This window comes from Octopus bimaculoides, chromosome 17 (assembly GCF_001194135.2).
Source record: "Octopus bimaculoides isolate UCB-OBI-ISO-001 chromosome 17, ASM119413v2, whole genome shotgun sequence".
NCBI lineage: Eukaryota > Metazoa > Mollusca > Cephalopoda > Octopoda > Octopodidae > Octopus > Octopus bimaculoides.
This window is the reverse complement of record NC_068997.1, coordinates 38,663,598-38,676,827: the sequence shown is the minus strand read 5'-3', so window position 1 is coordinate 38,676,827 and position 13,230 is coordinate 38,663,598. Positions and strand designations below refer to the sequence as shown.

General features: G+C 33.9%; 1 protein-coding gene across 2 annotated transcripts in view; it reads right to left on the bottom strand.

The window, feature by feature from the left end:
• Positions 1–5,022: 5,022 nt before the first annotated feature.
• LOC106884436 (protein PRRC1-A) overlaps positions 5,023–13,230 on the bottom strand; it is a 37,599-nt gene continuing 29,391 nt past the window's right edge. For both annotated transcript variants that reach the window (XM_014935827.2, XM_052973836.1), the window contains exon 10: positions 5,023–9,430. In XM_014935827.2, the coding sequence (XP_014791313.1) occupies positions 9,115–9,430 (316 nt within the window). In that variant the 3' untranslated portion in view covers positions 5,023–9,114. The remainder of the gene's footprint in view (positions 9,431–13,230) is intronic.

The window sequence follows — 13,230 nt, the reverse complement described above, 5'->3', positions numbered from 1 at the left end:
AAAATTCAAGAATGTAGTTTTGTGTGCAAATTAAGAAAATCACACGTAATTTTTGGAGAAATGAATAAAAATGTTAGAAACTTTTGATTAAAATTTTTGGTAATTATACTTAGTCCAAACAGAAATCGCAAATGCTAAATATGAATTTCCACTGCAAGGACCTTGATGTAGTAGAAATAACAGTCAAGTCTCCTTCAAACCCTCTCAACTCTTACATCTTGTAAAAGAAAACATTGGTTAGTTGGAAGAGTTAAGGTTTACAATTAGGGTTTGGGACTAGGGTTTAGTTGTAATCTATATTTTTTCAAAGACATTTCAAAAATAAATTAAAACCAAAAAATTGGAGGTGGTAATGTGAAATTGTGAAAAGCTGTTTTGGGGGTAAAATCAGAACCCCAAAGAGTTTTTTTTTTTTCCTTTTTTTAATAAAGGGAAAAGGGATAAGGTACATATTTGACATATCCATCCAAATTTTGTTTCACCCACCACATTTAAAATAAGCTGTGTGTCTTGAAACATTAAAAAAACATACTACCAACACAGTGTCACTAACAAAAGCTTCTGGTTGCTTAGAAATACCAAAAATTTCAATTTTTAAAGGTTCATAAATGTTTTATTATTAATTTCTTTAAAAGAAATTACTGTAAAACTACAGTTGTGTGGAATTTCTCAAAAAATATCTGCTTATATAACATAAACCTACCTCAGAAGCTTTTGCAAAAAGAGAAAAAAGCTTGATAAAATAAATAATAAAAAAAAATATTTTTAATTGCCATTTAGTAAATTATTTATTCTTAATTTAAAACAGATCTCTGATGACTTTTTTTGTCATGTTTGTAATTATTTTTGGTAATTTTCATTATTTCAGCTTTTCTAATTGGTAAATGTTCTTCATACAAATATCTACTTCTATTAATCATTCTAAGATCTTGGTAGCTGTGGTTAAGCTGTTTTACTGAGGTTAGCCAATCAAAGATCACTCTCTCCCACCTTGTGGTTTGCACATTGCCATTAAAATTAATTCTGATTTATTGAAATATTTCTGAATTCTCTTTCTTGTCCCTTCTAACAACAAATTTTCATTAACACTAATCACTTTTTCTCAGTAGGTTTATATTCAAATATATTTAATCCATTTTGTGAAGGATTTCAATTTGTAGACTGTCCGAGTCTACAAATATGGACTGGGGTCCATATAAGATTTGGGGGGGGGGGGGTCCACACAAGCAAAATAAATTGGGTCCACAGCAGGAATGTTATGGGCCCATGAAAAAATGTTGCTTTAGATGCATTTATCGCAAGGAACAGCTTGGTTTCTTTCTCTGACATTTTACATAGTTCAACCTGCACAAGTGAATGTGTGATAAACAAAATACAAATTTTGAAAGAACTACAAAATTAATTTTGAAACATATCAGAATAAAATAGTAAACAAAGAGATCCATAGGTAAAAAAAATGGTCGAGAACCACTGGTCTAAATACATGTAGAAAGATGATGTTTCCATAGCAACTCTACTATAGTAATTCAATGAAGCAACAACTATTTGAACACATTATAGATGAGCAACTGCAATTAGTTGAAGACCAGACGAAGTTTGCCCATTCAAACACCAAAATTACAAGTTCCATTTTATATGAATCCTATTTGGTTTTTGCGCCCATCCTCCTCTTTAGTAATGACTAAAAGTGTACAATCATGAAACAAGTGACTGAAATGGGGTTCCCTTCAGGGTCTCTGTAGAAACATTACTTAGTTGGGTGTGTAATTTGGAAAATCAGGGAGTCTCTCCAGAAGTCACTACTTCTCTACATGAAGAGGACACAACACTGGTACTATGGACCTGATTGGAATGTCATAGGTAAGAACCACAAGAAAGATTCTTCAAGTCAAGCCAAACAGCTGGAGGCCTAAAGGTAGACTAAGAATGAGATAATAGAATATATTCATAGTCCCTATGGAGTTGGTGCCTAAAACCTCTACCAGGAATAATTGGGAGAAATGTTAATACCAAAAAGTACTATTTTTTCTGTAAAAATGTTTCTCATCCAAAAAAAAAACTAGTTAGGTAAAGAGAAAAACTGAACATTTTACAAAAAGCTTGTTAATCTGCTAATTACTTGTGAAAAATGTATTTTTAATAAACTGGACAAGTTAGTGCAACTAGAGGCCATTTTCTTTAGAACCAATAGAGATATTGATTTCAAATTCTGGCACAAGGCCAGCAATTTCAGGGGATGGGGTACGTTGATTACATTGACTCCAATGCTCAACTGGTACTTATTTTATCAACCCTGAAAGGCAAACTCAGACGAAATACCACAAAGCATTTTGCCCACTGTGCTAATGATTCTGCCAGCTTGTCACCTCAGAACCATTGCAAATATTGAAATAACAAAACACTAAATATTTTGATTAGTAATAGCAGATACATATTTTTTCCTGTCATAGCATATATGGTAGCTTAATAGTTGTTTTAAATTTGTTCCCAAACTCAGCATTTAAAAAAAATTGTTCATACCTAATTTTTTTTAAATCTTTCAAAGGCTGTTGATATCTTTTGTTTGTTTTGGTCATTGGACTGTGGCCATGCTAGGACACTGCCTAGAAAAGTTTAGTCAAACAAATTGAGCCCACTACTTATTTCTTAAACCTGATACTTATTTTATCAGTCTCTTCTGCTGAACCAATAGATTATAGGGATGTAAACAGACCAACACTGGTTGTCAAGTGGTGGTGAAGGAAAAATACATAGACACACAGAGACTGATATATATGATGGGCTTCTTTCAATTTTTGTCTAGCAAATCCACTCGCAAGGCTTTGGTCAACCCAGGGTTATAGCAGAAGACACTTTCCCAAGTGCCACATAGTGGGACTGAACCCAGTTATGGTTGAGAAGTAAACAGTTTATATCAATATACAAGTTCAATGGAATAGTAAGTTGCCAGCTATTACTTTCTTCTTTAACAGTGGAAATTATAAACTTACCTACAACCAGATGTTAAACCAATTCTGACACATGACAGATTCTGTCACTTAAAGAAAGAAAAGGACTGGATTAGTAAAACTGTTTGAGCATCAAATAAAATGCCTTTGATACATAACTTTGGCCTTTTGAGTTCAAATCACTTGGTTGTATTTCCACGAGTTTCCTGATGACAGTTTAACTTCTGATTAGTGTTACCTGTCAGTATTACTAAAGCAAAGATTTATTTCTCATTAGCAGCTTTATTCTTTATATATTTGATGGAATTTGAGGTATGGTACATTTACCATAACTCAATTGTTGCTAAATAGTTGGCTCTGAATTCTGGAAAATGACTCGAGAGAAAATTTCAGAGTTCAAGTAGTTTTAACAATTATAAAAGGATCCATCGTTTTATTGTTAAGATGTTGAAAGATCATGAGAATTCCAAGAAAAGGAACAAATAGAATGCCAGAAAGTGAGACTAATGTGGCCTGATTCTGTAATTAAGAGACAGCAAAGAGACTGTAGTGCTCTTGTTTAATTTAGTTGGACAAATTGTATGGTTGCTGATCTTTTATGATCTTGAAAAGTTTTTTGACACTGTACCAGATATTTTATTAATATCTGTAAGATAACTACTTGTAGCAGCCAATCTTCAAATATTCCATCTCAACAAGAGTCTTGAGTCAGTATTATGAAACTTGTAGCTAAACAATTATGTTGAATATTAAGAAGGCAATGACAAGCAACTGAGACTTGATAGTTCAGAAAATTTTACACATCTATTACTAAGCTTTTGCACATGATATGAAGTATACAACTTACTGATGGAATTGAGATATAATCACAAAATATGTCTTTCCCTTGTTAGGGAATGTTTTGTATCCTACTAAATCTCATAGGATCGCACATTGAAATGAATCAATGTTAATAACACCCTAATGTGTTGTCTCTAATAAAGAGCTTCACTATTTGTGTGTTTCAGTTTCACAAAAACTTTCAAGTCATTGTTGAAATGAAATCAGAGCCACCGTTATATGACAATTCTGGGATGCCAAATGTGACAAAAGTATAATGTTGGCAAGCAATGAGTTCATATGTACCATCAGAAGATTTTCCAACAAATGTCCAGTTGTGAAGTAGTTCTCATAAAGCTGAAATAATCTATAAAGATACATTGAAAAGGACAAGTTGGCAACATTTGTGATGTAAGGAGTACATATAGTTGTGGTTACACTGGCTGAGAAGATTGTTGATGGTTAACGGGATTCCAGACTTACAAAATTGGTATGCTTATTCTCAATGCCACAGAGGATACAGCTGTGCAAGTAAAATGTAGCAAAAAAGTATTGTTGAATATATAAAATGACTTACTACCAGCATGGTCTTCCAGTAGAATAATTTTGTATTTTGGCAGTTGTAGAGTTTTAGCACAGTCGAAAATCTATTCCTGCTTTTGATCAACTTGTAGCTAAACAATTATGTTGAATCTTAAGAAGGCAATGACAAGCAACTGAGACTTTTGATAATTTGTTGTGCTTGAGAAGACATGACAAGCTAAGTGAAATTGTAGTCATGGCCAGAGTGACATGTAAAAGCCACCTATGCTGGTGACATGTTAAAGGCACCCATGCCAGTGACGTGTACAAGGCTGAGCAGTGGTTGGCATTAGGAAGGATATCCAGCCATAGAAACCAAGCCAAAACAGACTGGTGTCTGGTGCAGCTCTCCAGCTCCAGTGAAACCATCTAATCCATGCCAGCATAGAAAACAGATGTTAAATGATGATGATCTACACTCTCCTGACTTTATCTGGATACAAATTACTCAGGTATAAATCATAAAATTGTTCTCTAACTAGTTATAATACTAGATTATAAAAAGCTTGTTTACACAATACAAGGATGCAAAAGTCACAATCTAAAGGGAGCTTTCAGACTAAATGAATATTATGAATGACATTTATTATCAATAATTTGAAAAGCACAACACACATTTTTAAGTGATTACAAAAACAAAATCATAAACATAAATAAAAAAAACACAACAGAATAGGATGATATCAAACTTTATTAAACTTTTTTAAGTAGATATGCAGATATTTTATTAATACCTGTAAGATAACTACTTGTAGCAGCCAATCTTCAAATATTCCATCTCAACAAGAGTCTTGAGTCAGTATTATCAAACTGCTTTCACATAGCAAAAAGGAATTTTAATATTAATAAGTAAACACCAAGAGTTAAGTTTGGTGGATCAACATGATGATATAAAAGTCTGCAGTAAATTTAACACAAGTGTTTGCCATATTAGGTCAATGTTGCATTTAACAAGAGCAACCAGAAAATAATGGCACAGTCAGATACAGACTCATTCAAAGAAAATGAATTCCTTGATTGGCAAGGTAAAAGGGAAATATAAAATGAAAATGAATACAAGATGACCCAGTGAAAAAGGAAACATCTTTGCTGAACTATCAAGAAATTCACAGCTACACTCAGATTAGAGGTTAAAATTTGTACTCATAAACATAAAAGCACAAAGTTTGGTGGCTAAACATCATTGTGCAACAGATTCATAGCATTTTCTTCAGAAGAAAACGGTGAATGTGTGAACAGAGGTACTGTTTATAATAATATATGTAGATCCATATATTAACTTGAGATAAGAAGACATACAACTGTAGAATATCAAATAATTGTCTCTTGTGAGACCACTGTCTATGCTATAATGTTGTATGTAGGTGTATAGTTCCTATCACACATAACTCCACCAGAATATACATAGAAGTAACAACGATTGACTAAGTGCCAGTATCTTGCACACATTAGCTCTTTTTCAAATATCAAGTGAAAACCTACTTTGCTTGCCACTTACATCAAAGCCAAAAATATAATATTTGGTATCTCCAGGTCCTTCAAGAAGACTTGAATACCATACCAAGGAAGCCAACTAGCATGTAATCTACACAGCCAAGAATCCCTAGAAATATTATATCAGAATGATGACCTCCTCTTTAACAAATTCGGTGATGTAATTACATTCTGTTATTAATTTTACAAGTCTTTTACCTATTACCACATACTATGCTCAAACCAATTTAAATAAATCCTTGGGTTTATCTTTTCATCCCACATCTTTCCTTGCACTTTTTCCCTAATACTTATTTTCTCCTTATTAGTATATTCTTGACAAAATAGCTTTGTCACCTTTAAGACTCCCTTCTTTCAAAATGTATCTTGGAATATACTTAAGCTTTGTCTTCAGAACTGAATGACCTTGTTTATTTCACACCCATTTTTTTTTTTTTACTTTCTCTTCCCCACCTCCATTAATGTACCATCTAACTAGTAGCTTGCTGTCACATTTCCTTGCCATATTGCTCCTCCCTTTATTGGATATCTATGCTTGGTGCAACTGCAACATTTGATACTGTGTATCTCTACACTATGACAGGGTTTATTTATATTTTTATTCTCCTCCACCTCCCACCCCGATTTTGGTATGATTAATGTATTTCCTTTGATCAATTCACTTCACCCTACCTTCCCATTATTTTTGGTTGTAGAAAGTGAACATTTTTTGCCTATGGGCCCCTTTGATCCCTACTTTATTCTACTGGGGCCCCCATAGCCATTCGATGTTCAAATAAAATCCTACTGTATTTTTATAATTAAATATTATTAAGAATTGTATTTTTAAAAAATGAAAATATTTTGTGTATTGTAATTGTAGAAGTATAAGTGATTTATTGCAAATAAATTTTAACAAAATCTTATACGACTCCGATTGAGAACCACTGACTCACAGTTGTCCCTTTTCCTCTCTTTACTTTCCCCTTGTCTCTTCATTCTTTCCACCCCATCACCTGGGTCACTTACCTCCTATTCTTTACTCATACCCACCTCCCTTCACCTTACATACCTTCCCTTCTTCTCTTTGTGTCTTCATGTCCATTCCTTACCTACCTTGTGTCTCTTACTACAACCACCCTAGAAAATCTTTTTATCTAATTTATTGATGCATATAAATTGTTATAAACACCACCTCTGTTCACACACTTGCCCTTCATTTTCTGAATATAATTCTGTGAATTTGTTGCACAGAAATACTCAGCCACCAAAATGTGTGTGAGTGGATACTATCTTTGTTTTTATGCTTATGTCTCAGTATTGCACCGACTTGCATAATATGCATTGTTATATCAACCACTCATGGATCATGTGAAATGGCTTTAAAAACACAACCCACTTTCATCATATAAATTACATATGGAATTATTCATATAAATACATTCCTTATACCTGTTATTGTTTGTTCATCATTCTTCTATATACACACACATACATATATATGCATAATATATACCATCTGTTATATATATATATATATATATATATATATATATATATATGTATATATATATATTTATATATATATATAAATATATATACAAGTATATATGACCTTCTTCTTAACAAATTCGGTGATGTAATTATATATACACACATCCATTTAGTTTGTTTTGGGCAAAAGCCTTAGAATGTGCTCTTAAAAACTCCTATGCTTCTGGTTGTCGGCTACCACCTGCCAGTCCCATCTCCCAGTGTAATCTGATGGAACGGTTATACAAGTAGAACTCCTTTCAGCTTAGGATAAATATACTTTTCTACTCTAGTCACAAGGCCCGAAATTTTGGGGGAAGGGACCAATCAATTAGATCGATCCCAGTATGCAACTGGTACTTAATTTATCAACCCCAAAAGATGAAAGGCAAAGGTGACCTCAGTGGAATTTGAACTCAGAACATAAAGACAACGAAATACTGCTAAGCATTTCACCCGGCGTGCTAATGTTTCTGCCAGCTCCCACATTGCTTAGGATAAATATAATAACAATAATGACTTGTGGAAATTTATAGGCTTTACTGATGCATCACAACATGTGTTTCTGCACATGAGATGCAGAAACACATGATGTGGTGCATTAATAAAGTCTATGAATTTCCATCTAAGTTATTGTCTTTATATATATATATATGAATGACAATAATGAATACTATCTGTTTACTGAAAGAAAATAATAGTTATCAAACAAAGGATTTATGTCAACTACTCACTTATTCTATTAGAATATTTAATATGTGAAAAAAATCTTTTTTGAAACAGTACTGAACGCAATATGAAATCATGATGCTCAAATGTAGTTTCATATTTTATATCTGATGAAAATAAGTATTGAAGTAAAACAGTTTATTGTTTTACTGTATATATGACAGTATATTGCTGGGTATAAATAAATTCCACCCCTAACTGTCATTATATCAGGCCAGTTATTAGATCATTTTCACATTAGTCTAAGGCCAAAATCTTTACCCAACAATATTTAATTTTGGTTTCTCTTTAAATGAAAAAAGCTAAATAAAAAAAAATGTACATGTGAAATAATAGTATAAAATATTTATTATTCCAAAACATTGAAGTGTTATAACAAATAAACTAACAGAAGAATCACAGTTGAAATGAATTCCTGAAAATATGCTTCCTTAGTTATTTTCAGGTAACTTAAATAGCAATTTTTCTTCCGTTGTATTATTGTAGGTTATACCACAACTACTGTACATCACATTTAGATATAGAGGTGAATACCTACCTGCTTAAATAAGAATTAAATACAAAAGGAAAGCAAATATTAAAGAATTAGAACTTTATAAATGCAATCCAGTAAGATTAAGAACAACTGTTTCTTTGTCTTGGATATAGAAAAATTAACAAATCAAAAAAGCACAAGATAAAAGAAATGGTTCAAGTGTCAGCACAGCTTAGACTAACAGCTTAATAAATAAGGAAATATATGAAAATTTAGATAATTCTGTGACATGGATACATATATAAAATAAATCTAAAATGTGGAAATAAAGAACTTATAAATATGAGTGGAAAAACCTACAAAACAAACTCAATTTTAGATATCGTTAGTTATTTGTCACCTCAAGTTTGAAATGATTTGATCACCAGTTATAAAATCTCATTTTATTTAAGTACAAATTATTGCATTTTCGAAATAAAAATAGAGAGAGAGGATTGTAATGTTTAGATTCCTTTAGTACATTCTAAGAAAAAAAACCCCAAAAAATAATATACTTCAAGATATATATGATGTTGGAAACTGTTGTTTATAGAGGTAAGCCAATACCTGAGCAGCTAAACTTAAACTTTGGTAGCGACTGACACCAGCTAAAGCTAACTGCCAATTAGAACGCCCAATATGTGGTTGGGCCTCTTCTACTACTTGCCCAATTGTCACAGCAAGGCCTGACCAGCGCAAAGGATAATCTGTGGGAGTTCGGTCCTGAGCAGTCAATACATAAGGTGTTGGAATTGGTGTTGGTTGAGAATAAGTAGTAACAGTGATATTATGGGCTGGATCTTGGAGGTGTAAACAACTCATCTCAAACCACCTGATGAAAATAGAAACGGTAACACAATAAATATTATAAAACACATGTACACAATATAATAAACAATGCTACTATTACCACAGTCGTCCAACCAGCAAAGCAGCATCAACAGTTCAATTTCAAACATATTTAATTTAACCCTTTAGCATTCAAACTGGCCAGACATAACCTCTCATATCTCTCCTACTGCATCATTCCAAAAATAAACAATCACATCGTTGAAATTTCAAAGCTATGAAATAATACATAATTAATTAAAAACAATGTGCATAAATAAGCATTGTACAGGGTGCAGATGGTATTTGAGGACATGTGTATTTTCAGTCATTATTTTATTTAACTAATTTTTATTGAACTTCAGAAAATAACAATGACACACCGCATGCTTACTAATGAACTGAAAAGGCATGCTGTGATTGTGGCTTTGAAGGTTAAGCATAATGATTTAGAAATTTCTCGCTTTCTGAAAGTTGCAAGACCTTTTGTCCACAAGATTTGGTGCGAGTTAGAGAAAGAAGATGGAAGAGTATTACCTGTATCAAAACGCAAAAAAAAACATTCCAAACGCTCTGATTCTATCAGGACACATGAATTTATTCAGGAAGTTAAGCAAAACATTGAAGACAATCCAGGAAAATCAATGAGGTCAATTGCAAAAAATTTCATGTATCAGAAAAAACATTCAGAAATATTGTGCATGAAGAAGTCAGATACAAATCTTACATGATGAGGAGAGGCCAATTCATGTCAGGAAAAAGAAAACCATTTAATCAGAGGATGGTGTGATTTGGTTTTCCTCAAATGAGAAAAACTTTGACAAGGACCAGAAAACTAACAGAAGAAATGACAGATGGCTATGAGCAGACCCTTCTGAGGTGTCAAGAGTAATGCACACAAAATTTCCTGCAAGTGTCATAGTTTTGGGTGTTGTTAGCAATGAAGGACATGTGATGCCTCCTCACTTTTTTCCATAGGCCTTAGGGTGAATGCTGCTGTGTATATTGAGGTCCTGGATAAAGTTAAGCCTTGGGTCAACAGTGTATGCAACAGAAGGCCTTATGTCTTTCAACAAGATTCTGCACCATCACACAAGGCTCAAATGACACAAGAATGGATGGCCGACAATTTGCATGATCACATCACCCCCAACATTTGACCTTGTAATTCTCCAGATCTCAATCCACTGGACTACAATGTGTGGAGCATCATTGAGAAAAATGCCAATGAACACCCCCATAGCACCAAAGATTCTTTGAAACCTGCCATAGTTCGAGTCATGTTCGATATAAACAAGGACCACATAATCCAAGCGTGTAAATGAGTTCGACCCCATGTTGAGGCAGTTATTGATGCTTATCATAATTTTATTGAATGAAATTATTAAATTGATAACTTAGCTTTATGCTTATGTTATTTTTATAAAAATGCCATTTTTTTTTTCTGTTATTATATAAGAGTTTTTTAAAACCATAAATCTGTCCTCAAATACTGTCCGTACCGTGTATATGAGAGAGTAATCTGAATGCTAAAGGGTTAAATTAAACTTAATCAACAGAAACATTTTCTGAATTTTATTAACAAGTCATAACCATCAAATTTTTAAAGATTATCATAATTTTCAGGTTACTGATCTATATTGGTAAGATTTATGAAATAATTTCTTCAGTCATTTGTCTCAACATTGCTGACTTTCAGTAAATCCTACACTGAATTCATAATAGTATATGTACAAAACTCAATTTAGTACAGAAACCTAGAATTGCATATCATTCTCAGTAAATATACATATCATGAAGGTGCATGACTCAATGGTTAGAGTGTCAGGCTTACAATCATGAGGTAGTGAGTTCAATTCCTGAAACAGGCTGTGTGTTGAGCAAGACACTTATTTCACATTGCTCCCGTTCAGTTATAGGTGCCAAGCTGTATCAGCCTTTACCTTTCTCTTGGATAACATTGGTGGCATGGAGAAGGGAGGTTGGCATGCATGGGCAACTTGCTGGTCTTCCATTAATAACCTTGCCTGGACTTTTGCCTCAGAGGGTAACTTTCTAGGTGCAATCCCAAGGTCACTCATGACTGAGGGGATCTTTACTCTTTTTTATACAAATCATATATATATAAAAAGACTGAGGAAGACTAGATGAAGTGTTGACAAATGATCCCAAGAACTGATGTTGCGGAAGTTCCAACCTCCCATTCATGCTTAGTATGCATTGGCTCCCTTGCCTTTGGGTTTTTTGCTCAGTCTATACCTTCATACCATCACTGTCTATTATCCTATTTGTTGTACCTGTTCTGTACCCTCTCATCTCATCTATCCACCATACCATGACACGTGTAACTGAGAATAAAATAATTTGTGCATAACTGAATATCTCCCTTCCTCATACATCTACCTTCTATATTTATCTTTACTCCAGAATAATGATGCTTGAGCAGGAAAGAATTGCACTTGGCTGACCTTTACCCACCCTCCCTGACTCCCTTGTCACTATGCTTTATTGAACATGTTATCCCGAAGATAGATCAAGACCTCTCATCATTTTATCAATCTCTCCTCCACACCAGTCTACCCACCCATATATAACATGGGTGAGGGCTAGCATTGCATCTCCTCTTACTCAATTCCTTCATTCTCTCGCCTTACTGCCCTTATCACAGTGACTCCTGCTCACTAATCCCCTAACACTACCTTTCCCTTACCATTCCTTACTTCTCTTTCTTTCTTGCACCACTTTACCCACCTATGTATAACATAGGAGTACAAGGGGGTACCAAATAGAAACTGGAATGCCATTTTTGGTCAAAAATTGTCTCACACTCAAAGCAGTGTGTAGAAGCACATTGTCGTGATGAAACCATCACTCTCCACTTTGCCACTGGTTGGGGCATTTTTGTCTCACCGTATCTTGCAAATGCTTCAGAACTGCAAAGTAAAATGTTTGGTTAACAGTTTGACCAGGAGGAGCAAATACTGTGTAAACAATTCCTTTCACATCAATGAAACAAATCAGCATTGTCCTCTCATTGGGGGCATGGTGACATTGAAGGCTTCCATTGACTTGACTGCTGCTTCATTTACGGGTCGTAGCCATTGCACCAGCTTTCATCACCACTGATGACCTTCGGAAAAAGGTTCGGATCAACTTCCAACTGTACTTTCAGTTCACGACACACATTCAGTTGTGACTTTTGATCTTCCGTGAGCTGATGACAAGGAAATTCTATAATGATGAAGCTACAATAGAATGTATGCAGTCCACTCAGTAAAGTGGTTTGCGTAAGGAAGGGCATCCAGCAACAGAAACCATACAAACAATGAGATATTGGAGCAAGAAGAGGTCATCTGACCTGTTGTAGCCAGTCAAACTGTCCCACCTATGTCAGCATGGGAAAACGATAAAATGATGATGATGAAGAGGAGGAGCAGGGTATATACTTCACCAGAAATTCTTCATAACTTTAATGATGTAAAAGTACTTGCTACATCTTATAGGCAGAGGCATGGTTGTGTGGTAAGAAGCTTGTTTCCCAACCACAAGGTTCCTAGTTCAATCCCACTGTGTGGCACCTTGGGCAAGTGTCTTCTATTGTAGTCTGGAGCCAACAAAAGCTTTGTGTGTGCATTTGATAGACAGAATCTAAAAGAAGCCCACCGTATATATATATATATATATATATATATATATAAAAGTTTTAAATTTAAAAGAGAGTTTTGACGCTAATATCCATTATTATTGAAATTTATTCCTATGTCAACATTTCTGTATAAGGCTATATTTGACTGTTAAATTTAA